The sequence below is a fragment of the Herpailurus yagouaroundi genome, unplaced genomic scaffold, assembly GCF_014898765.1.
Source record: "Herpailurus yagouaroundi ecotype Mexico unplaced genomic scaffold, PumYag 67681, whole genome shotgun sequence".
Classification (NCBI taxonomy): Eukaryota; Metazoa; Chordata; class Mammalia; order Carnivora; family Felidae; genus Herpailurus; species Herpailurus yagouaroundi.
In genome coordinates, this window is record NW_024420481.1 from 1019431 (window position 1) to 1044860 (window position 25430).

Below are 25430 nucleotides of genomic sequence, written 5' to 3' on the forward strand. Positions count from 1 at the left end.
TTTGGTTTCAGTCATTCTGGGCCAGCGGCATTGACCTTAGTGACTTCCACAGGCAGATTTTGGAAAACGACGAAACTGCATTTTAATTCTTCCGTTTGTGGCACACCTCTCCAACTGGAACAAGAACATTTTGCGGGGTTGCCCCTTGTCTCTCTTTCTTTAAGCACATAGATTTTTCAGCGACGTCAGCTCCACTGTTGTAGACCCCACGAGCTGGCATTTGTAGCTTGGCTGAGGCCAGTTAGGTCCGTGGAAGAGGACACAGTGCAATTGTGCTGCCTTCCCTTGCGCTGGAATCGGGACTGCCCCCCAAGGCCCGCACACAGGGCCCCCAGGCATGTTTAAAGAGAGTGCTAGGCAACAGGATGAGAAGGCCTCATTACGGAAAGTGACTGTAACTTATATTTCCGAGGTTTTCTTTAAAATGCCCAATCGCGAAATCAGCTTTTTTCCAGGCGCATTGCCAAATTACAGCCATGTCCCATTTTTAAAATGCACATTTAAAATAAGCTCTCTTGAATGTAGCACTGTGGCAGAGGTCCTCTGGCAGAAAGCGACTTTAGACATCACATCACCCCGAGCATTATTTGAAAATAATGCCCAGGCCTTTTAGTAATTTAGGTGCTGTTTTCTTTGATCCGCAGAAATGTGCATGTACCAGAAGCAGGCATAAATGGGGCTGGCCTGGCCAACAGCTGGCTTTCCTTCCCCCCAGATGTTCCCTTCACAGGGATCGAACCTTGAGAGTTTATCCGGGCCCTTGTCCATCTGTCCAGATGGAACTGTCTGCCATTGATTCACCCCTTGCCCCCCACCCGCTCCAAGATTTAAATACAGAGTTGTGTTTGTCGAGTGCAAGATGGAGGAGTCGAAAGGAACCAAGCATTTATGTATATATTTTTACATTTATTTATTTATTTATTTTTGAGAGACAGAGAGAGACAGAGCACAAGCAGGGAAGGGGCAGAGAGAGAAGGAGACACAGGATCCGAAGCAGGCTCCAGGCTCCGAGCTGTCAGCACAGAGCCCGACACGGGGCTTGAACTCACGGACCACGAGATCATGACCTGAGCCTAAGTCAGATGCTCCACCGACTGAGCCACCCAGGCGCCCCCAATCAAGCATTTATACTTACTTGTGTGATGGGGGCTCGGCCTTCTGACCACACCCGCTTTTCTTCCAGGTTGTAATTTTAGGATCATTTCGATCCCTGGCTCTCCATTTTGGTAGCTTCCTGATAAGCCCATTTCCACATTTTGTGGAAATAATCAGCTGTTCAGGATTGTCCAGAAGGTCAAGTTTCATGAGGCCGCCTCAGCCTTAGTCATTAACATCACATGTGTTTGCTTTACAATACAGTACAGACAGCCCTCGTGGGCCCCAGTGTCACTCCTTTGTCACTCTTGCGTGTGTGGCATTCATTTGCTACGAGGAACTGTTGCATGTGCTTTATGTAAAGCATTTAACAAAGAAATCAGTTGAGTTTTCAATAAAGCTGATGTTTTTCTAACCCACTTCTCAGAATTTGCACTAGGGTGGGTGTTAGACTCTTCAGTTATTGCTACAGGCCAGAATTCAGATAGCAAGCCTCAAAATTTTAGCTGGTTTGGTGCAAATAGGTGCCACTGAATAATCTGTCCAGGCCTAGAGAGACCAGATGGCTTGCCTTTATAGATTACATTGGTGCTGTAGTATTTTTTCGACTGTTGCCTCACCATTCTAGGTGTCAGTAGAATTGGTTCTTCATCTAGAAACCAAGGTGGAGACAAGGAGGAGGAGACATGGTAGACGAAGGAGAAAAGAAATCATAGACCATACACACTACATTTTTGGATGTGTAACAATAGTTTTCTCTTTTTTTTCATTTTTTTAAATGTTTTATTTATTTTTGAGAGAGAGAGAAGACAAGCAGGGGAGGGGCAGAGAGAGAGGGAGACGCGGAATCCGAAGCAGGCTCCAGGCTCTGAGCTGTCCGCATAGAGCCTGACGTGGGGCTCGAACCCACAAACCATGAGATCATGGCATGAGCTGAAGTCGGACGCTTAGCCGACTGAGCCACCCAGGCGCCCCAGTAATGTTCTCGTTAAACAAGAGAAAGGCAGTATCCAAAAGAGATTGTCAGAGACAGGCGGGAAGAAGGAAGAAAAGCTTGATTCCTGAGACAGCCCACGGATGGGGTCCCCTTTACTGGAGGGAGAAGCTCAATGCTCAGTAAATCGTGAGACACTTCTTCTGCCTGTGAACAGTTTTGCCTTTGTGAGAAGCATCCAGCGCTTTTCAAACTTTCCAGCAGCCAGGTCGCAATTGCACATCCCCGTGGCTGCTTCCCCAGCTTGGTGGCCAGTGTGAGTAAAGTGAGGGGAACCGAGAGCATGCCCAGCTTCCCCGAGGATGTGTCCGGAATAACCCTCCCGTTTTCTTAACCAGCTGACTTGTGTCAGGCTCAACCCTTCGTCCCAGAGATTCATTTTATAGCGTTTATATACGACATAAGACATTCTTATAAAGAATATAAGAGCGCTTTGCCGAAAATAAAACATTCCCTCCTTTTGACAGGCTTAGGGGAAAGCCACGTGGTTGACCTGGGCGGGTGTTCCACTCCTTCCCACCTGCCGTGGTCCCTGTGGTGATGCTTGGGTGCAGCCGTGGTCCCGTCGGGTGCACCTGAGCAGCTCTTCCCCTGAGTTAATCAAGCCAGCCTTCCTGAGTCCCCTGGCCCTCTAGTGTGGCTCTTGCCAGTAGCGCTTTGAAGAAACTGTGGCTCAAGGGGGGGCCTGGCCTTTTCGCCAAGGCTAGCTTTGCAATTAAATACCATAGTTTTATGATTAGAGCTGAGAGCTCTGAGCTCTCATACCCGTATCAGTAACCCCTAGGAAATGCACAGGATTGACCTTTTCCACTTGTTGTCTTATAATTTCCTTTTCATCTTGGCTCTATGGCCCTGCAGGCAGCATGTGCCTGGGGAATTACCATTTTTGGTAAGTAGTTGGAATCATTCAGACTTTTGCCCTATTCCTCACATCTCACCCAGGGGACGGAGTTATTTTCCTAAAATGTCCACTACACCCAGGGCCGCCCAACAACTGAAATGTTAAGGGTCTTTTTTTTCCTTTTAGAGCTGAGCCAAAAAGAAAAGGAAAAGGGGAAAAAAAAGAGAAGCCACGTACACCTCAAGGCACTATTGCATAGAGTTTTCATGGGGTCAGCTCTGGGGTCAGGCTGTTTGAAGTCAAATCTTGGCTCTTCTGTTTACTGATGGTGTGAGCTTTGGCAAGTTGCTTAACCTCTCTGTGCCTCAGTTTTCTTATCTGTAAAATAGAGACGATAGTACGCCCACCTCGTAGGCTGGGTCTGGTAATACACGAACTAATTCACACAGAACACTTGAGATACTGCCTGGCAGAGGAAACTGCTGCATGGATGCTAGTTCTTTGTAGACCTAAAGCCGGTCTTTAAGTGCTATCTGATATTTTCCCTAAAAGGAAAGGGATATAATGGCAAAAAAAACCCCAAACCGAAACAAGAAAACATTGCACTTTTTGGAGTCCTGTGTTTCGTTGCCGTCACCAGCCACCAGGTAGCTACATGCCTTAGAGCCAGTCTTAGCTTCGGCTCTTTATCTGGGAAGCGGGTGTGATAACATTTCCCGTAACTGCTATTTACACACATGCATGCACGTGCCCCCACCATACGTACCCTTTGATTTACTTTCATTGATAGGTAAGGAGGAGAATCAAATGAGAACACAAATTTCAAAACTCTGAAATGACATGAATCGCTTCAGTTATGGTGCTTGTGTTCCCATGTATGCTGTGTATACTTAGGCTGTCATGGATTTTCTGAACACAGCGTACTTGCATATCTAGAAGGTATTTTATGCTTTTCAAAGGAAATAGGCCATCCAATACTTTATCATAGCTGGTTTTTGCAAGCCTCTAGGGCATGAGGACCATTTCGTTAGCATGCTTTACTCACAGTCTGGCAGATCGTGTGCATTTGGTACATATTAAATGGAGAAAATGTAGTTTGGTACAAGCGCAGTCAACCTAATGATACAGCAGAGACGCCTCAAAAGTGGTCTTCAGATAGTTTTCTAGCAAGTAGTTAATATTATTGACTTCCCATAGCATCAGAGGCCTGCAATAATTTAGATCCCAAACAAATTGACATTCGGTTTGGACACATCTCTTAAGAGACTATGTTATGGTTCATCAGGAGGAACAATAGCTCAAACTTTTGGGGCTTGGGATCTCTTATCCAAGATTTACCTTATCTTTCACAAGGGAGTAGATAGTAGTTTCATGGCTCTCTAGGTGTAAGAAGTGAAAAGAAAATCGTGATAAAGAGTGCTCAGTGAGTACTTGTTGAGCGTATGCATGAAGAAGGCCTTGGGAAGGAGTGCGTATAAATTTTAAGTCAACTCAGATCATGTAGTTCTCATTAGTGGCTCTGAAGCACTTCCAGAAATACAAAGTGCAATGGAAATCCTTAATAACGGGTTACAGACACAGTTCTTTCCGATAACAATGGTTGCATAAGCTATTGTCAGTTGACCTTTCTTAGGATACTCATTTACTGCCTAAGACCAAGACTGTGCGAAAGGAACACATTAATTGCCCTGACAACACAAAAGCCCCCTAGTTGTGCCCTTTCTTTTTTATATCTAAAGGTCTATTGAAAAAGAAATATAGGATTTTATTAGATAAAAGCACTACCAGAAGGGTTGCATTGAAACCTTTAAATGAAGCCATTCCCTCTTTATGGAGAAGAATCTTTCATTTCATATGTCTTCAAAAGCCTATTTTTATTTTCCTAAGCTATGGTTAGTAATAGTAGGTGGTTCAGAGAAGAAACTCTTTAGCCTTGATTCATGGAATTATGGTCACATGCTATAAAAAGAAAATTTCACAAGTTGAGAAGACAATAACCAGACCTAGAATGTCTTAGTGTTTTTTTGGTCTAGCTAAGACATAAGCCGTTCTTCTCATGACTGTTTGGAGTTATCCATTTCCTGTCCTCATAAACTCCTTGGAGAAGGACATTTTTAAAAAAATAAAAAAAGATTTTAATTAGTGGAATGATTTGGGGTGCCCTGGGGACTTTTTGACTGTTCATTGTGGATTCTCAGAGAAACTGTAGAAATCCACTTCCTTGGATACTAATGGGCATTCTTTCATAAAGAGTGAACTACCAGACCTAAGAATATGAGCCAACTATCTCTTTTCGTAGGTGTCATTTCTTCACCCTGGGAACCTTGAATAAGTATGAACTCACTCTCTCTCTCTCTCTCTCTCTCTCTCTCTCTCCAGTGCCTGCAGAGAGGAAGAGAGGGAGAGCGAAAGCGAGGGGGAGAGCAAGCGAGAATTATTTCCTAATGAACCAAGAGTTGGCTCATTCACGTGAAAGCCTGGGCGATAGAGAAGAATGAAAGAAGTCTAAGGATCATGCCTTAGAACAGAACTAGCTCATCAAGATGATAGGGCAAGGTATGGTCCAGCATGAAAAATGCTGGCCCACAATATTCTCTTATAAGAACGAGAGCTATTCTTGGTATGTTCCCAGTAAAATGAGTTCCTAATCCCCAGTGACTTCCGCAAGACAAATTGTCTGGAGTTCCCCTTACATTCTTCTGTTTTGCCACCTTCCTAATTTCTCAAGGGTGGCTTGTTCCTGAATCCAATGTGAAGGCAGACATATGTCTTCTGAGCTGTGATGAAAGCCAGCCTTATTAGTGCCTACCTAATTTTAAAGTTGTTATATACATTCGACCAAAATTTTTAAGATATGGTAAAGAGATAAGAGGATAAAAGATTTTAGAGGGACCATGTACGTACGTCAAAACTTGGGCCCTGACAACTGCTGGGGAAGAGAGTGTTGGACTACTAATGAGTCCCTGACAAGGGTCTGGCCATTTATAAATACAAATGTTTCAATAGTTGCTATTTGAACTCATGAGAGTACATTGTTGAAGTGATATTTTGTCTCGAAGGGGTAGGTATACTTTCTCTCCCCCTCCACCTTCTTATTTATCTACCTACCTATTTATTTATACCCTATCTTGTCCCCCAAAGAATTTACAGTGCTCTATAAAAGTGCACAATAAGAGCAGGATACAATGCAACCAAAATGCATAGAAATAATCAGGCATAGGGGAAAATACAGGTAAGAAAGGAAGGTGGAGCCAGGACTAAGGTTATGAGACAGATACATGACTTGAAATTTATTGGGCCTGGTAGAGGTGGACCATAAATTTCATCTGTGTTTTCTAGCAACAAATGTGAAGAGGGAAAAATGATCGGATACATGAATCCCCGTGTCCAGAAGGTTAAAACAAACTCATTTTTCAGAAAAGCTCGAGGAGGGTAAATGAGAAGAGCGAATTGGGTTAATGTAGCAATGGGGTGGCCAACTGCAGAGTCGTGTGGTTTTAAGTAGTTAAGGATATTCATTTCTCATTTCTGAGGATTCTTTAAATCAATCATTTTAATTGTCTTCTCTGGTCTGTGAGAGCCTTTGGGAGGAAATCTGTGTGTGTGTGTGTGTGTGTGTGTGTGTGTGTGTGTGTGTGTGTGTATCTGCCTATCTATGAAATGATGTATGTCATAGCCTTTGAAAAATATGTTACTTTCATTTTTTCCCACTTATTTCTTGACTTCGAATTGACATACCTTCGTGTTTGGAAGCCTAGTATGTAAAACTTAAAAGGGAAGGCTACATACATTTAGAGTCTGGTCATGGGCCTGCACAAATAAATGTCTTGTATCTAATAGCAACTGATTTCGAAGCTTGGTCAATTCTAGTTAAATTAACGTGGAACGTAAAATGCCAGGAAAACCCAACAGAAGTTGGAGCAACCATTTTAGTGTCTTCTCTATGAAGTATTCTAGAAAACACATTTTTCTGTGGCTGAGTTTTAAAAAACCATTCCGTATTCAAAAATAACACTGAAATGTGTTACCTATTTGGATGTTTTGGTCCATTAACTTTTTCTGGTGGTTTTCCCAATTAAAATTACATTGATGCCATATGGCATCTATTGTATGCTAAAACTCCCTAACTCATGAAAGAAATTCCAAAGCACATTGAAGAAGAAAAGAGAGTGAGTTAACACTTTCCAGTGGTTCTAGTTACTAGATCCATCAAGGACTAATTTCCAAGGTACGGTTGTTCTCATTAAAAAAATTAGTATTTTTTAGAGCAGTTTTAGATTTAAACAGAACTCAGGCAGATAGCACAGAGTTCTGCCTTTCCCCTGCACGCAGTTTCTTCTATTATTACCATTATTAGCGTCAGTGTAATACATTTGTTATAATTAATGAACCAGTATCAGTACGTTATTATTAGCCGAAGTCCATAATTTACATTAAGATTCACTCCTGGGGCGCCTGGGTGGCGCAGTCGGTTAAGCGTCCGACTTCAGCCAGGTCACGATCTCGCGGTCCGTGGGTTCGAGCCCCGCGTCGGGCTCTGGGCTGATGGCTCAGAGCCTGGAGCCTGTTTCCGATTCTGTGTCTCCCTCTCTCTCTGCCCCTCCCCCGTTCATGCTCTGTCTCTCTCTGTCCCAAAAATAAATAAACGTTGAAAAAAAGATTCACTCCAAGTTGCACAGTTCTGTGGGCCTTAACAAATGTATGATGTCCTGCATCCTCCATTAGAATATCATACAGAACTGTTTCACCCCCCCTCAAAAAGCCCTGTGCTTCACCTATTCACCCCTCCCTCCATCTCTACCCTCAAATCCCAGGCAACTGCTAATTTTTTTAGTGTCTCCATAGATTCACCTTTTCCAGCATGCCAAAGAGTTGGAATCCTACAGTATATAGTCTTTTAAGACTGGCTTCTTTCACTTAGAAACGGACATTTGAGGTTCCTTCCTGTCTCTTCATGGCTTGATTGCTCATTTTTTAAAATGTTTTAATGTTCACTTATTTTTGCAAGAGAGAGACAGAGACAGAGAGAGAGGGAGACAGAGACAGAGACAGAGACAGAGCGTGAGCAGGGGTGGGGCAGAGAGAGAGGGAGACACAGAATCTGAAGCAGGCTGCAGGCTCGGAGCCGTCAGCACAGAGTCCGACGCGGGGCTCGAACCCACGAACCGCAAGATCGTGACCTGAGCCGAAGTCGAACGCTTAACCAACTGAGCCACCCTGGCGCCCCTCATTTCTTTTCATCACTGAATACTATTCCATTGTATGGATATACCACTTTTCATTTATCCTATTGAAGGACATATTGCTTGCTTCCAGTTTGGGGCAATTCTAAATAAAGCTGCTATAATCATTCATGTGCAGGTTTTTGTGTGAACATGAGTTTTCAACCCAATTGGGTAAACATCCAGGAGCACAAATGCTGGATCGCATGGTAATAGTATGTTTAGCCATTCTAATGGTTGTGTGGTACTATCTCATTGCTGTTTTAATTTGCAAATCCCTCATGACATATGATATTGAGCATATTTTCTCATGCTTATTTGACATCTGCATATCTTCTATTTGGTGAGATATCTACCTGTGCAGATCTGCTGTCCATTTTTAATTGGTTTGCTGCTTTTCTTGTTGAATTTTAAAAGTTCTTTGGATCTTTTGGACACAAATCCTTTATCAGATATGTTTTGCAAATATTTTCTCAGTCTGCACCTTGTTCTTTCTCCTAACAGATGTTTTTCTCTTCATCCTCTTAACATCACAGAACACATGTTTTTGCTTTTAATAAAGCCCAACTTACCAATTTTTTATTTCATGGATTCGACTTTTGACGTTGTATCTAAAACCTTATTGCTAAACCCAAAACAATCAAGCTCTTCTCACACGTTATTTTCTAGAAGTTTTATAGTTTTTGCATTTTACATTTAGGTGGACAATCCATTTTGAGTTCATTTTTATGACAGATATAAGGTCTGTGTCTAGATTTATTTCTTTGCATATGGGCATCCAGTTGTTTCAGAACCATTTGTTGTAAAGAACTATCCTTTTTCCATCGAATTGCTTTTGTCCTTTCTGTGATTCTCTTTCTGGGCTCTGTATTCTGTTCCATTGATCTATTTCTTTATTCTTTTGCCAATACCATGCTGTCTTTATTACTGTAACTTGATAGGAGTTCTTGACGCCGGGTAGTGCCATTCCTTCGATTTTGTTATTCTTTTGTGTCATGATGGCTATTCTGGGTCTTTTGCCTTTCCATATGAACTTTAGTATTGATATCCACAGTATAACTTACAGGGATTTTGATTGGGAGCCCAATGAACCTATAGATCACGTTGGGAAGGACTGACTTCTTCATAATATTGAGTCTTTCTACCTAAAAACACGGAGCATCTTTCCGTTTATTCTTGTACATACTTTGTTAGAATTACACCTACGCATTACTTTTTTGGGTGCTTATATAAATGGTATTGTGCTTTCAGTTTGAAATACCTGTTAATTATTGTTGACAAATAGGAAAAACAATGGACTTGCGAATATTAACTTTGTATCCTGCAACCTTGCTTTAATTGCTTATTACTTCACAGAGAATTTTGTTAATTCCTTGTTGCATTAGCTAGGACTTTAAATACAATGTTGAATAAGAGTGCTGAGAGGGATATCTTTGCCTTGTTCCCGATCTCACAGGGAAAGCCTCCAGTTTCTCACCATTAAGTACAATGTTAGCTGTAATTTTTTGTGGATATGCTTTTAAAGGCCCCCTCTATTTCTCGTTTGCTGATGGCTTTTATCATAAATGGTGTTGGATTTTGGCAAATGTTTTTTCTGCACCTGTTGATACGATCATGTGATTTTTCTTTTTTAGCCTATTCATATGATGGGTTACATTAATTGATTTTTGAATGTTAAACCAGACTTGCATATCCAAAATAAATCCCACTTGGTCATGGTTTATGATTCTTTTTATACCTTGCTGGATATGATTTGCTAATAATTCTGTTGTGGATTTTTGCATTTATGTTCAGGAAAGATATTGTCCTGTAGCATTCCTTTCTTGAAATATCTTTATCTGGTTTTGGTATTAGGGTAAGGATGGCCTCATGGAATGAGTTAGGAAACATTCTCTGTGCTTCTGTTTTCTGGAAGGCACTGTAGAGAATTGGTATCCTTTCTTCCTTAAATGTTTTGTAGAATTCACCTGTGAAACCATCTAGACCCGGTGCTTTCTTTTTGGAAGGTTGTTACTTATTCACTCAATTTATTGAATAAATACAGGCCAATTTAGATTATCGATTTCTCTTTGTGTAAATTTTGGTAGTTTTGTCTTTCAAGGGGTTGGCACATTTCATCGATTTTTTTTTTTTATCAAGGTTGTCGCCATAGAGTTGTTCATAAATATCATGTTGTTATTCTTTTAATATCTATGGAACAGTAATAATGACTCCTCTTCTGTTTCTCATATTAGTAAATTATGGGTTTTTTTTTCCTCTCTCTCTCTTTTTGGATTAGTCTGACTAGATATTTTTAAATTTCATTGATCTTTTCAAAGAACTAGCTTTTGGTTTCATTGAATTTCTCTATTGATTTTCTGTTTTCCATTTCATTGATTGCTGCTCTAATTTTTATTATTCTGCTTGCTTTAGATTGATATTGCTCTTCTTTCTCTAGATTCCTTTGGTGAAATCTTACTGATTTGAGATCTTTTTTTCCTTTCTAATATATGCATTCAGTGCTATAAATTTCCCTCTAAGCACTGCTTTTGCTGCATCCCACCAATTTCTTTTTTTCATTTTTATTATGCTTTTAATTTTACTTCCAGTATGGTTAACATACAGTGTTATATTAGTTTCGGGTGTAATATATAGTGACTCACATTTCTGTACACTACTCTGTTCATCATGACAAGTGACCTCTTGATCCTCTCCACCTATTTCGCCCATTCCCCCACCCACCTCTCCTCTGGTAAGCATCAGTTCTTTATAGTTAAGTGTCTGTTTCTTGGTTTCTCTCTCTCTCTCTCTCTCTCTCTCTCTCTCTCTCTCTCTCTCTCCCTTTCTTTGTCCATTTGTTTTGTTTCTTAAATTCCACATATGAGTGAAATCATACGGTGTTTGTTTTTCTCTGACTGATTTTGCTTAGCGTTATACTCTCTAGCTCCATCCGTGTTGTTGCAAATGGCCAGATTTCATTCTTTTTTTATTGCATCCCACCAATTTCAGTGAGTTGTATTTAGTTTCATTTTCATTTAGTTGAAAATATTTAAAAATTTCTCTTAAGACTTCTTTGTTCCATGTGGTATGTAGAAGTGTGTTGTTTAATTTGCAAATGATTGGATACTATCCTGTTCTCTTTCTGTTATTGATTTGTAATTTAAAGCCATGTGGTCTAAGAATGTTCTTTGTATGATTTCTATGCTTTTAAATGCGTAAGATGCATTTATGGCCCAGAACGTGGTCTGTCTTGGGGAATGTTTTATGTGAGCTTGGAAAGAATGTATATCTTGCTGTAGATGGATGAAGTGCCCTAAATGTCAATGAGATCTATTTGATTGATAGTGCTGTTCAGTTCATCTGTATCCTTACTAATTATCTGTCTGATAGATTTGTTACTGATAGAGGGATGTTGATGTCTCCAACTATAATTGTAGATTTGTATATTCCTCTTACAATTCTGTCGGTTTTGCTTCACATATTTTGATGTTCTGTTGGTAGATGCATACATGTTAAGGATTATGTCTTCTTGTAGAATTGACTCCTTTACCCCTAATAGTTCTCCTTCTTCCAAAGTGCTTAGTCTGAAATTAATTTAGCTATTCCAGTTTTTTCTTAGTGTTAGCATGGTATATCTTTCTCTATCCCTTTTTATCTTTATATTTAAGATGTGTTTTCTGTAGACAATCTAGACTTGGGTTTTGTTTTTATATTTACTCTAATAGTCTTTTTTACTTTGTGTGTGTGTGTATGTATGTATGTATGTATTTTTGAGAGAGAGAGAGCACAAGCAGGAGAGGGGCAGGGGTAGGGGAGGACAGAGGATCCAAAGAAGGCTCTGTGCTGACAGCAGCGAGCCTGATGCGGGGCTCAGATTCAGGAACCGTGAGATCATGACCTGAAACAAAGTCAGAGTTGGATGCTCAACTGACCGAGTCACCCAGGCACCTCTATTTGTGTATTTAAAGATGTTATTTTTTTTTTTAATTTTTTTTTCAACATTTATTTATTTTTGGGACAGAGAGAGACAGAGCATGAATGGGGGAGGGGCAGAGAGAGAGGGAGACACAGAATCGGAAACAGGCTCCAGGCTCTGAGCCATCAGCCCAGAGCCCGACGCGGGGCTCGAACTCACGGACCGCGAGATCGTGACCTGGCTGAAGTCGGGCGCTTAACCGACTGCGCCACCCAGGCGCCCCTAAAGATGTTATTTTTAAGTAATCTCTCTACCTCACGTGGGACTTGAACTTAAAACCCTGAGATCAATAGTTGTGTGCTCCACTGACTGAGCCAGCCAGGTGCCCCTAATTGTGCATGTAAACCATTCGCATTTAAAGTGATTAGTGGGGCACCTGGGTGGCTCAGTTGCTTTACGCCTCCGACTTCGGCTCAGGTCATAATCTCACGGTGTGTGGGTTCCAGCCCCGTGTCCGGCTCTGTGCTGACAGCTCAGAGCTTGGAGCCTGCTTTGGATTCTGTGTCTCCCTCTCTCTCTCTCTCTCTGACGCTCCTCCACTCGCTCTGTCTCTCTCTCTTAAAAATAAACATTAAAAAAGTGTAAAAAAAATAGTGATTAGTGATGTAATTGTATTAGTATCCACTGTGTTTCTAACTGCTTTCTACTCATTGTGCTTATTCTTTGTTTTGGCTGTTTTTAACCTTCTTTTCTTTGTTTCTGCCTTCTATGTTGCCTCACTGGTAGTGACTTTACCTTGTAACAGGGTATTCCTTATTCCTCCGTCCCGTTCCATCTACATCCTACATCCAAATATACTGTTGCTATTATTGCTTTGAAGTTACCCATTACATCAATTTTTACAAATTTTTTTTTAAATTTTCTGTTTATTTATTTTTTTTGAGAGATCGAGAATGAGCAAGCCAGGAAGGGTCAGAGAGAGAAAGAGAGGGAAATCCCAAGCAGGCTCCGCGCTGTCGGCGCTGAGCCTGATGCGGAGCTCGATCTCACGAACTGTGAGATCATGACCTGAGCCGAAACCAAGCATTAGACACTTAACCAATTGAGCCATCCGGATGCCCCAGATCATTTTTTCAAAAAAGAAAAGTAAAAGATTTCATTTTACCTTTATTTATTCCTTGTCTCATGCTCTTCCTTTCTTTACCTAGACCTAATTTTCTGACCTAATTAATTTACTGAAAATTTGCTTCTAACATTTTATGCAAGGCGAGTCTACTGTGTCAAATTTTTTCTATTTTTGTTGGTCTGAGATGGTCTTTATTTTTCCTTCCTTTTTCAATCATAATTTTGCTGGAAACAATCCCACATTGATGAGGTCTTTTTTCTTTCAACACTAAATATTTCACTTCCCTCTTGGCTTGCATGGTTTCTGACAAGATGTTCGATAGAATTCTTTTTTATTTTTTATTTATTTTTTTTTTCAACGTTTATTTATTTTTGGGACAGAGAGAGACAGAGCATGAACGGGGGAGGGGCAGAGAGAGAGGGAGACACAGAATCAGAAACAGGCTCCAGGCTCTGAGCCATCAGCCCAGAGCCTGACGCGGGGCTCGAACTCACAGACCACGAGATCGTGACCTGGCTGAAGTCGGACGCTTAACCGACTGCGCCACCCAGGCGCCCCTAGAATTCTTTTTTATTAACGTTTATTTCTTTTTGAGAGAGAAACAAAGCAGGAGTGGGGGAGGGGCAGAGAGAGAGGGGACAGAGGATCTGGAGCAGGCTCTGTGCCAACAGCAGCAAGCCCAACACAGGGCTCGAACTCACAAACTGCGAGATCATGACCTGAGCTAAAGTCGGACACATAACCAGCCGAGCCACCCAGGCGCCCCTGTCTTATACAATTCTTATGCTTTTCCCACTATAAGTAAGATGATTTTTCTTCCTCTGTCATCTTGGAAGACTTTCTCTTTCTCTTGGGTTTTCTGCAGGTTGAGTGTGACATACCTAGAAGTAGGCATTTTGATACTCAACCTGCTTGTTCTCTGAGCTTCTTGGACCTGTGCATGGTGTCTGTCATGAATTTTGTGAAATTTTTGGCCATTATTACCTCAAATACTTCTCCTGTTCTCTCTTCTCTTCCTGGAATTGCTATGACACAGATTTTACACCTTTTGAATTTGTCTCACAGTTCTTAGGTATGCTTTTCTATTTATTTTTTCTCTCTCCATTTTGGTTTGGGAACTTTCTGTTGACATTTCTTTAAGCTCACTGATTCATTTCTGTTTGCGGTTTTGATTTCTAACATTTTATTTTGATATTTCTTACAGTTTCCGTCTTTGTATTTACATTACTCAATCTGTTCTTGTATGTTGTTCACTTATTTCATTATAGCCCTTAACATATTGATAATAGTTATTTTAAATTCCTTGTCTGATATTTCCAGAATCTGTGCCGTATGTGATTATGGTTCTGACGTTTGCTTTGTCTCTTCAGACTGTTTTTCTTACCTTTGAGCATGGCTGTGATCGTTGAAACTAAGACGTGATATGGGGTAATAGGAACTAAGGTAATTGCGATTTTAGTGTGAATTTTTATGTTAATTTGACTAGGAGCTGGGCTATTTAATGTCTGTTGTAGCCATCGGTGCCAGAGGCTTTAGGTTTCTCTAGTTTCCTTGTTCTATTTTTTTTTCTCACCAGTTGTTTTTGGGTTTCCCTAATAGCTCCTTCTTAAATAGGGTCTTTGTCTTTCTCGTGGTAAATTATGGGGGGAATAGAAGTGGTCTATAATCTTATGATTAATCTTAGGCTTTCAGTGAGCCTAAATTCTTGGGCTGTGACCTTCATAAGTTTATCTCAGCTTTTGTTTTCTCCCTTTCAGTAGAACAAGAGAGCTAGAGGGGGCTAGAGTTGTCTGGTTGCCCTTTTACCAGGTATATTAGGCTTTGGTAACGTGTCCTTTGGAAAGCAGTGGACGTCTAAATTATTACTTTTTCCTCCCCCTGCCTGAAAAACAAAGAGACTTGTCTTAGATCTTCACCATGAGAACACTGTATGTTTTCTGGAGGTAAATCCCATGGAAGTGTGGGGGGGGGCCTCATAATACTGGGGGCCCAGGAGTTTTTAGGTGTCAAGCAAGTCCACATTCAGCCTGCGTTTGTCAAAATTACCCTGAAAATGTTCCTAGTAGTTTATGGCTCCAGTGGCTTCTGCTCCAGGTAAGCTGATCTCAGCTGTGAGTTTCTATGTTTGCCTCTCCTCCCATATTTCAGGGTGGCCGTTTGCTCTGTGACCTCAGTTCCCTTAATGGGTCAAAGAAGAATTGGTGATTTTCAGTTTGTTGAGTTTCTATCTAAGCTCTTTACATGTTCAAGCCAAGACCACAAGTCTCCCAATATCCAGTTTTCTTTTTTTTTTTGTAATTTTTAATGTTTATTTGTTTTTGAGAGAGAGAGAGAGAGAGAGAGACAGACAGACAGACAGACAGAGCACCAGTGGGGGAGGGACAGAGAGAGAAGGAGACACAGAATCCAAAGCAGGCTCCAGGCTCAGAGCTGTCAGCACAGAGCCTGACACGGGGCTTGAACTCATAGACCACAAGATCATGACCTGAGCCGAAGTCAGATGCTTAACGAACTGGGCCACCCAGGAGCCCCCCCAATATCCAGTTTTCAAGGGCGATGCATATAGTAAAATTAATAAGGGGCGTGGTGTTAAACTGACCTACATTCAGATTCAGGCCCTGACATTTAATTAGAGGCATTACCTCGTACAAGCCATTTAACCTGTCTGAGCCTCAGTTTCCTCACCAGTCAAATAAAAATAATTCCAAATACATATGGCTATGTTAAAGTTCAATGAGAGGACATATGTAAGCAAGTTTATCACAGATCCTTCCATGTACATTGCAGGTACCTCATTAATGTTAGTTTCCTTTTCCTATTAAAGTACCTATGCTTGAAACTGGTGCAGCCACTCCGGAAAACAGTATGCAAGGTCCTCAAAAAGTTAAAAATTGAACTACCCTACGACCCAGCAACAGCACTACTAGGAATTTACCCAAAGGATACAGGAGTGCTGATGCATAAGGGTACATGTACCCCAATACTTATAGCAGCACTTTCAACAATAGTCAAATTATGGAAAGAGCCTAAATATCCATCAACTGACGAATGGATAAAGAAGATGTGGTTTATATACACAACGGAATACTACTTGGCAATGAGAAAGAATGAAATCTTGCCATGTGTAGCAATGTGGATGGAACTGGAAGGTATTACGTTGAGTGAAATAAGTCGGTCAGAGAAGACAGGTATCATACGTTTTCACTCATATGTGGATCTTGAGAAACTTAAAATAAAACCATGGGGGAAGGGAAAGGGAAAAAATAGTTACAGAGAGGGAGGGAGGCAAAGCATAAGAGATTCTTAAATACAGAGAGCAAACTGAGGGTTGATAGCGGGTGGGGGAGAGGGGAAAGTGGGTGATGGGCATTGAGGAGGGCACCTGTTAGGATGAGCACTGGGCGTTGTATGGAAGCCAATGTGACAATAAATTATATTTAAAAATAAAAAATAATAAAGTACCTATGCTTAAAAACAAGGACAGTTTTGAATCCAACTTGTTATGGCCTTTGTGCTATGAATTTAAAGAGTTTTTATAAAGTAGTTGCCGTTCTTACAATGTGGGAAAAGCTGCCTTGAAGAAAGTAACCTGCTTCTGTAAGGGGCTGCCATGTTCTCTCTCTCTTTCTTTTAAGTTTATTTATTTATTTTGAGACAGGAAGAGCGTGAGTACAGGGGAGGGTCAGAGAGGGAGGGGGAAGAGAGAGAATCACAAGCGGGAATTCTTGACTCACAAACGGAGAGATCATAACTGACCGAGCCACCCAGGAACCCTGGGGCTGCCCTATTCTTAAGGGCTTGAAGGGAATTCAGAAGTTCACTTGTTCCTCTTTTCCAACCACAGTTATAATCTCCTTTTTAAACACATGCAGCCTTCTACTGAAAAGACCCGTGAAAACACATTTCTTTCTGTGTGGGTCTGAATGCAGAAACATCATTACCGGAAGTGAAGATGGTCCTTTTGCTACAGTGATAGACTGTATGTCCAGAGGTTGCAGGGGGGGTGGTTAGTTGAAGAAGTTATTGAACCATTTAAAGAGACATCATGGCCTGATTGCAAACTTCAGTATCAAACCACATCTGGAGAATTGTGTCCCGTTTTGAGCACCATAATTTCAGGAGGATGTTGACAACACTAGAGTGTGTCCAAACAGTGGTGACCGGGATAATGATGGGCACATCTACAAATCTTGCAATATTGGGATGTGTATTAACTCAGCGTATCTTTTTATATATTGTAAAGAAAATAATTTTGTTCAGTGCCAAATTTTTCTTTATGCCTCTCATTTTTACATTGTTCCAGTTTTTCCTGGACATGACTCCTGGCTTCTTTCCAGGAAGGAGACAGAGGAAATTCCCCCTAGCTTAAGTGTGGATTATTATCTCACCCCCCGCTAGCCCCGCCCCCCCCAGAAGCCAAGGGCTGGAATTACTTGCAGTAATTCTAGCCCTTGGCTTCATTTCAGGAAACCTCCAGTTGCCAGCCTCAAGCTGAGCGTCACTTTTCACCTCGTGGTGGTTTCTATAAGTCCCCAAGGAGCCTTCCTTGAGCAGTTATGGTTTGGTCTGTTGTCCTGTGATATAGAAGGAAGGGGGTTGGGCACAACCCAGAGACGTGCTAAGTGGATTCTGAGCTGTGAAAGTTAGAGCAGGGAGCACATGTGAGCTGGAGGTTAGATGTGAACCCTGAGCCCTTTCCCCCTGCAATATGCATTGTTGTTATTCTTTCTGCAGAAGAGTTCTGGCAGTACAGTCTATGGAACAGACTGCCCTATATCTCACACATTAGAGAACACATGCACTGTGCTAGAGACGAGATTTGCCTTGTAGAGAGTTCATTTTAGAGTAGCAGTCCTCCCCCCCTTACCTCGTGCTGCCCCAAGGCAAAGGTGAAAGTATGACTCTGCTTTGTGGGTCTTTGGGCTGTAATTCCTTCAACTAACACTTCCATCTGGAGAGGAGAAGCCAATGGGAAAATAATGAGCTTAAAAAGAAGTTAACTTTCTACAAAGAATTTTGAGGATAATGTGTGTTGGTCGTCGGGCTGAGGGCAGCTAGAGTGTAACCAGTGCTGGGAGGCCCTAGTCTGAGCTGGCTACTACTTTGCAGCTATGAGACCCGAGAGAAGTGCTTAAACTCTTCTGAGCATCAGTTCCATCATCTATAAAATGGGGACCACAGTATCAGATTCGGAAGATTTTTGTAGAATGTAGATACTATCATATTCTCAGAAATGCTTTGTATGCACCATACAGCTTGTGAGCACTTATAAGACTAAGACAAGGATGGGATATCATTTATCTCCAACTACCCAGCACTTAAATATTCCCGACACCTCACACAGAGCCTAGGATACATTAAATGATAGGTAGCTGAAATTAAAATGAATGGAGAGTTTTAAATCTCTGAATTTCTGATGATTTCAAAGAATTCACTCACTGGTCCTTTGTATTGTGCCGGGTGATCTCTTGGCCTCATGGCATCGTTCAACCTTTAGACTCAAGGATTGAGAATAAAGTAGCTTGTGGGGTTGGGAAGAAATTGCTGTAAAGTGGGTCACCTTTCCAGGCATCGCTTAACGTTCTAAACGAAACAAACCAAGACGAACAAATGAGCAGTTGATGGAAATGACGATTAGCTTTCGCAAGTGGGCTGGCGTCTGCTCACCGTGGCTGGGCGTGTCATGAGCCCGAGGGAAGAATCTAGCAAGCATGTTCTACCCTGTGAGGGATCTGGGGCGGATGGCGGTGGCACAACCTGGAGCCCACTTCCGCCACAGGTGACTGAGATGTCGGACTAAGTAATCCCAGGGAGCTGGTGGAGTACCGTCTGTCTAGTAGTGTGAAAGTAGTAATAATGTGCTTTTTCAAGGCTCGTGAATTGGCATCATTTACACTACATCGGTCATGGACCTTTGCACTTTGGAAGGGAGTGAAAGAAAGTAGTAGGTTAATTGTAAATGTCTCTGGAAACTTGGTTGTTTTTGTTTGTTTTTAGTATTTTTTTTTTAATTTTTTTTTCAACGTTTATTTATTTTTGGGACAGAGAGAGACAGAGCATGAACGGGGGAGGGGCAGAGAGAGAGGGAGACACAGAATCGGAAACAGGCTCCAGGCTCTGAGCCATCAGCCCAGAGCCCAACGTGGGGCTCGAGCTCACGGACCGCGAGATCGTGACCTGGCTGAAGTCGGACGCTTAACCGACTGCGCCACCCAGGCGCCCCTTGTTTGTTTTTAAACTCGGTCTTATTTTGTGAAAGGCCCGTTGTTACGGCTGTTATCCCTTCCCTCCTACAAATGTGGAACTCTGATTATTTGAGATCATCTGTGTCTGGCGTGTTTCAGTTTAGAGAAAACGAGATGGTGACTTTACCACGCTCTTTCTCAAACCAGTGACACTAATTGGGCCTTATGCCAAGGGGGAGGGGCAGCAGATGTAATCCCGAATTCATGGTCTCTGTACAGTACGTAAGGCTTCCAAGCCACGTGGAAGGCAAACTTTACCAAGGAAGCTCAGTACTTATCCTTCCAAACGTTCATCTTGCAAATACCAGAGGTGTTATTTGCAATATCAAATGTATAGATAAGGGCATGGATTGTTTTTTCCCATGCAGATACCCATTTTGGGGATAAATTCCATTTTCTAGGTCTGGCAGTACATCAGATACTCCCTTAAAGTTACCTGGAGAATACCTACCCAAAATGATTAAATTCGTGATAGCTTTTATTCTTGGCTAAGAACTTGCCTCTCTCCTCCAGGGCTGAACAGGCTGAAATTGTTATGGGAGTTTATAAAGTATATGGTTTGTTGTCAAATATTTGTCTCTGTCTAAAAATGAAATGTCTTGAAGTACGTTTTCTTTGTAACTGAATAAATCAGTGAGAGAAAGAGAAATAACTTCTCATTTAGCCAATTTTTAATCAATATTTTCATGAGAAGCCGAAACGTTAACCGAATCCTGGCTTTTGTCATTTGAAATACAATTTGTGTGTTTAAGAATTTATGTGCACATCAGAGTTTGGACTTCATGTTCAGAAAGGAAAATTGATTTATAGGAGCAGACAACCGCAGGAGTAGAGGCAATGCCAGAAATGAATATGAGTCAATTATTTAAGGCAAGCGGGACTTTAATCACCACAGCGATAGAGAAATCTCAAATTCAATTACGCCCCGGGTTTTCATGCTTTAATTTGTGGGCATTTCTATATCTCTTATTTTACAGAGGCCTTTGAAATTGTTGTTCGCCACGCCAAGAATTACACCAACGCCATGTTTAAGAACAACTATCCGAGCCTGACCCCGCAAGCTTTTGAGTTTGTGGGTGAATTTTTCACCGACGTGTCTCTCTATATCCTGGGTTCTGACATCAATGTGGACGACATGGTCAATGATTTGTTTGACAGCCTGTTTCCGGTCATCTATACCCAGCTCATGAGCCCCGGCCTGCCTGAGTCGACCTCGGACATCAACGAGTGCCTCCGAGGGGCAAGGCGTGACCTGAAAGTCTTTGGGAATTTCCCCAAGCTTATTATGACCCAGGTTTCCAAGTCGCTGCAGGTCACCCGGATCTTCCTCCAGGCCCTGAATCTCGGAATTGAGGTGATCAACACAACTGATCATCTGAAGTTCAGTAAAGACTGTGGCCGGATGCTCACCAGGATGTGGTACTGCTCTTACTGCCAGGGACTGATGATGGTTAAGCCTTGCGGTGGCTACTGCAATGTGGTCATGCAAGGCTGTATGGCAGGCGTGGTGGAGATTGACAAGTACTGGAGAGAATACATTCTGTCTCTGGAAGAACTGGTGAATGGCGTGTACAGAATCTACGACATGGAGAATGTGCTGCTTGGGCTCTTTTCAACGATCCACGATTCCATCCAATATGTCCAGAAGAATGGAAGAAAGCTGACCACCACCGTGAGTACCAGTCTACAGTTTTCTGAGGAATTGGGTCCGATGAGGGTGTGGCAGCCTGGCCAGCAGCAGGTGCCGATGGAGAGAAATGCGGGGAGGATCGGGGGGTGGGCAGAGATGATAGAGGGGCTGCACAATCTCACAGGCTACGTAGTCCTAGTGCCTGGCTTTGCATTTTGGCTTCATCTCCTTGGTTGCCGTGGGAACTCGGGTGAATCTTCTTATCTTTGTGGGCCTCGTATTGCTGATTCGTAAAATGAGGTTAAAAAGGATATCTTCTTCATAGGGAATAACACGTTAGTGCATTTAGCGTGTGCGTGGTACACGGTAAGTCTTCAGTAAATATAAGCTATTATTCCCACTGTTGTCAGTCATTGCAATCCTCGTGACAACTCTGGGAGGCAGGCACATTACCTCCATTTCACAAGTGGGGAAACTGAAGCTCAGTGAAACTGTAACTTACCCAAGGGCACCCAGCTCTAGTTAGTGGAAGAGCTGTGATTCAGCAGTTGATCGGGTTTGCCTTCGATGAGGTTATCACCAATGTTTCGGATTCTTATTTCACTCTCGGGCTCTTAATTGTGTCTATCACACGACCCTTTTGAGTTGTGACTTTAAACACAAGAGGCCCAGCCAGAATCCACGAACTGACCCTACATGAGAATGTAAGCGAGGCAAAACGTCCACGGTTTCCAGCAGTTGTTTCCATGACCTCGGTTACACCAGTCTAACCCTGTTCGGATGGGCTTTGTGATGGGGGTGGCACGGTTCTGACAGCGGGGCCAGAGTGCACACGTTCAGAACCATGGGACGCACCCACTTTTCAAGGTGGAGCAGAACACACAGCCAAGAGCTCCCAGCACATCCCACTGAGGTGGTCGTGACCGATTCCTGAATGCTGCCAGCTTCGTAGAAGGAGGTGGCAAAATCCGGTAATCTGCTGCCACTGTCTAAGTCCAACTACATCCCAGGTGCTCTGCTGGCCAGTTCACTTGACAGTGTTTCACGGTAATCCACAAAACAGGTTCTAGTGTTAGAACCTCTCAAAGTAAATACATAAACTTAAAACAGAAGTTAAATACCTTGTCCGGGATCTCAAAGCTGTTAAATTGAGGTGGGGGAACTGGGATTCAAACCCAGGTTTGGCTGGGTTGGTTGACGCGTGCTCTTAGCTTCTAGACGGTGAGACTGCCGCGGACTCTGGGCCGTTGGTTACCCAGAATGCGGAGGGCAGACCGGGCCCTTCAGTCCATCTTTGAACTCGGGAAATTCAAAGCGATAGGCGTAATTGGTTTCTTGGGTGAATTAAACTGGGAAGGAGGACGGAAATGATGCACGCCGCAGCACGGCTACTCACGCAGCTGCTCTAATTGCCCCATTCACAACGTTAGCCATTTAAAACACGTTTACTGAGAAAATATTTTATAGTAAAACGAACAGAAATGTCCTATCTAGCGATTGTGTTCTTCAGTGGCTAATTATTTCCTTGACTGCTTTATAATTCGAGGCCAGATTCTGGGGCCTTATGCAACAGTAAATCTTACAGAACTGGAAAAATGACAAGTGGATGTGTCCGCAAACTCACCTGCCTGCTAGTGCTTGAGGGCCCCCTGCGTGTCAGACACAAAGCAAGGGGGCCAGGGTGTGGAAATGTCTTGAATAAGAGGAAAAATGAGACAACGTTAGAGACAGGGTTTGGGGATGTGTAAAAGTTGACTCTGATATTGGTCGCTTCACAGCGACATCATTAATCTTAAAAACATGTGTTCTCGTCAAGTGCTTTTAGACACAAAAGTAGGGTGGGGAACTGCTAAGGGGTTAAGTGCATTGTTGTGATTGGGCTCTAGGCATGAAAGTTTATTTAGTAAACATTTATTTATTTTTTTTTAAAGGTCTTTTTAATTTTTTTTTAACGTTTATTTATTTTTGACACAGAGAGAGACAGAGCATGAACGGGGGAGGGGCAGAGAGAGGGAGACACAGAATCGGAAGCAGGCTCCAGGCTCCGAGCCATGAGCCCAGAGCCCGACACGGGGCTCGAACTCACGGACCGCGAGATCGTGACCTGAGCTGAAGTCGGACGCTCAACCGACTGAGCCACCCAGGCGCCCCTTAGTAAACATTTATTAAGCATCTGCTTTGTTCATGGCACTTTGCCAGGTGCTGGGTATTCACAGTTACCCAAGACGCAGTTCTTAAGTCTTGAAAAGGTCGAGTCTAGTTGATGGACAGGTGTGTAACTGAATAAATTTCACCATCCTGAGCATTTCACCATAATGTGAGTGGTGGAAGGGGCCATGAGAGATTAGCTAGTCCAATCCCATTGATTTACAAATGAAGAAATCAAGTTTAGAGAAGCTGGTCCAAAGTTATGTAATTAACCGAAGAGCCAGAGGGACTAGAATCCTAGGTCTTCTGCTGCTAGCACTCCCTATTCCCACCATGCCAGTCTGTCTCCCGTTAGACCCTCCAATCTTTCATTCTAAAAGCGCCATAACGATCACTTCTCGGCCTTTTGGCTAACATCAAGTGTAAAAGCGCCATAACGATTTTGCAAAGTCATCATGAACTTCAATTGGATAGTTATTTCAGGGTGCCAAACCTGCTGTATTTTAGTTGCACACATGCGTGGGGGGGGGCATGTGCACACGCACATGCACACGCACACAGGCAAATGCGTGTGCATGCTGGGGGAGTACATGTCATGTCATTATCGTTCAGGAAGAAAAGGTTTGGCTGTCCAGAGGTGCTCAGCGATGCAGTCCCTTTCTGTTTTGGCCATTAAGGGTCTGATTGCTCCCAGCTCCCAGCTCCCAGCTCCCAGCTGGTTATGAGAGCGTGAAGTCGGCCTTCCCCAGGGAATGCCTGAACTAGAACAGCAAGCGTATGTAAACTCTGCCTTGTTACTGTTTTATGACCACCAACTCTAAGTAATATATCCCAAATGGTGGGGGTGGGGGAATCGTTGGCCAGGTGCGATCCAGCCCATATTCTGTACCAGCCAGAAAGGGGCTGGGCTATTTGCGGGGGGGGGGGGGGTGGGGGGGGGGTGAGGGGAAGTGAGGGCTGAGTAGACTGCTGAACTCGATTCATGTTAACAAACCCGCAGAATGCCCCAAAGCAAAAGCCGATTTAAAACCAAAGCATTAATGAGGTTCTGCTATAGCACCCTCACCTTCCTGTTGTGATAAAATGTAAAATCCTGCCAGTCTGTCCTGTTTGAGGTTAGGCTGTGGTGAGAGACCTCTTTGAAAATATGCTCTTCCTGAGCTCTGTTGGGACAACCTTTTCAGCTAGCTCCAAGCCGTGCCATGAGGTCCGCCGTACAGGGACTTTGCACAGTTGTTTTGCTGGCTACCATTTACGCCCGATTACAAGGGACATGGTGGTCTTCTAAGTGAACAGGGCGCTGTTGAATTTTTGTTAAGTATGGCCTGTTAGTGCTTTAGTTTTCCCTAAGATAGTGTTCGTTTCCTCCAAATACCAAGGGAGGCATGGGATTGAATGTTTGGGGTGTTCTCGTTGTCAGCCCTCCCAGAGGTGGTAACCGTCTGGTTCCCAAACTTGGTTCATCATCACTATCACCTGGGCAGCTTGTTAGATTCCCAGAGTCTACCCCTGGGGGTAGATGCCATAGGTCTGTGGAGAGGCTGGAGAATTAGTCATAGAGTTTGTCATTTTATTTTTTTTTAATGTTTACTTTTGAGAGAGTGACCGAGTGTGAGTGGGGGAGGGGCAGAGAGAGAGGGAGACACAGACTCTGAAGCAGGCTCCAGGCTCTGAGCTGTCGGCACAGAGTCTGATATGGGGCTTGAACTCGCGAACTGTGAGATCAAGACCCCAGCCGAAGTCGGACTCTTAACCGACTGAGCGCCCCAGGCGCCCCAGAATTTGTCATTTTAAAAGTGCCCAGGGGCACCTAGCTGGCTCAGTCTGTAGAGCATGTGACTGTTGATCTCAGGGTTGTAAGTTCGAGCCCCATGTTGGGGATAGACATTACATAAAAATTATTTTTTTTTAAATAAGTGCCCCAGTTGATTCTGATACTCCTCTGGGAACAAATCCAGCCACCTTGTTTGAAGCATAAGGTAAGGCCCAGAGATTAGGAGTGAATGATGGCTAATGGCAAAGCTAGGACCTCAGATTCCTCATCTATAAAATAGGGTTGATATATGGAGATTAATTGAAAGATAGGTTCAAAGTACCTGGCAGAGTTCAAGACACGTGGCAGGTACTTGCTCAAACCCAGTCCGGTACTCTTTTTACTATATTTTCCTAAGTGCCAAATGGACAGTGAGTTCTTAGCAAAGCTATTAGCCTTCATTCATTCCTATTTTTTTTAT

At 42.8% G+C, this 25430-nt stretch overlaps 1 protein-coding gene across 2 annotated transcripts in view; it reads left to right on the forward strand.

Annotated features, from left to right (window-relative positions):
* Positions 1–25430, forward strand: part of GPC3 (glypican 3) — a 391248-nt gene that overhangs the window by 170570 nt on the left and 195248 nt on the right. For both annotated transcript variants that reach the window (XM_040468088.1, XM_040468089.1), the window contains exon 2: positions 20396–21090. In XM_040468088.1, the coding sequence (XP_040324022.1) occupies positions 20396–21090 (695 nt within the window). The remainder of the gene's footprint in view (positions 1–20395; positions 21091–25430) is intronic.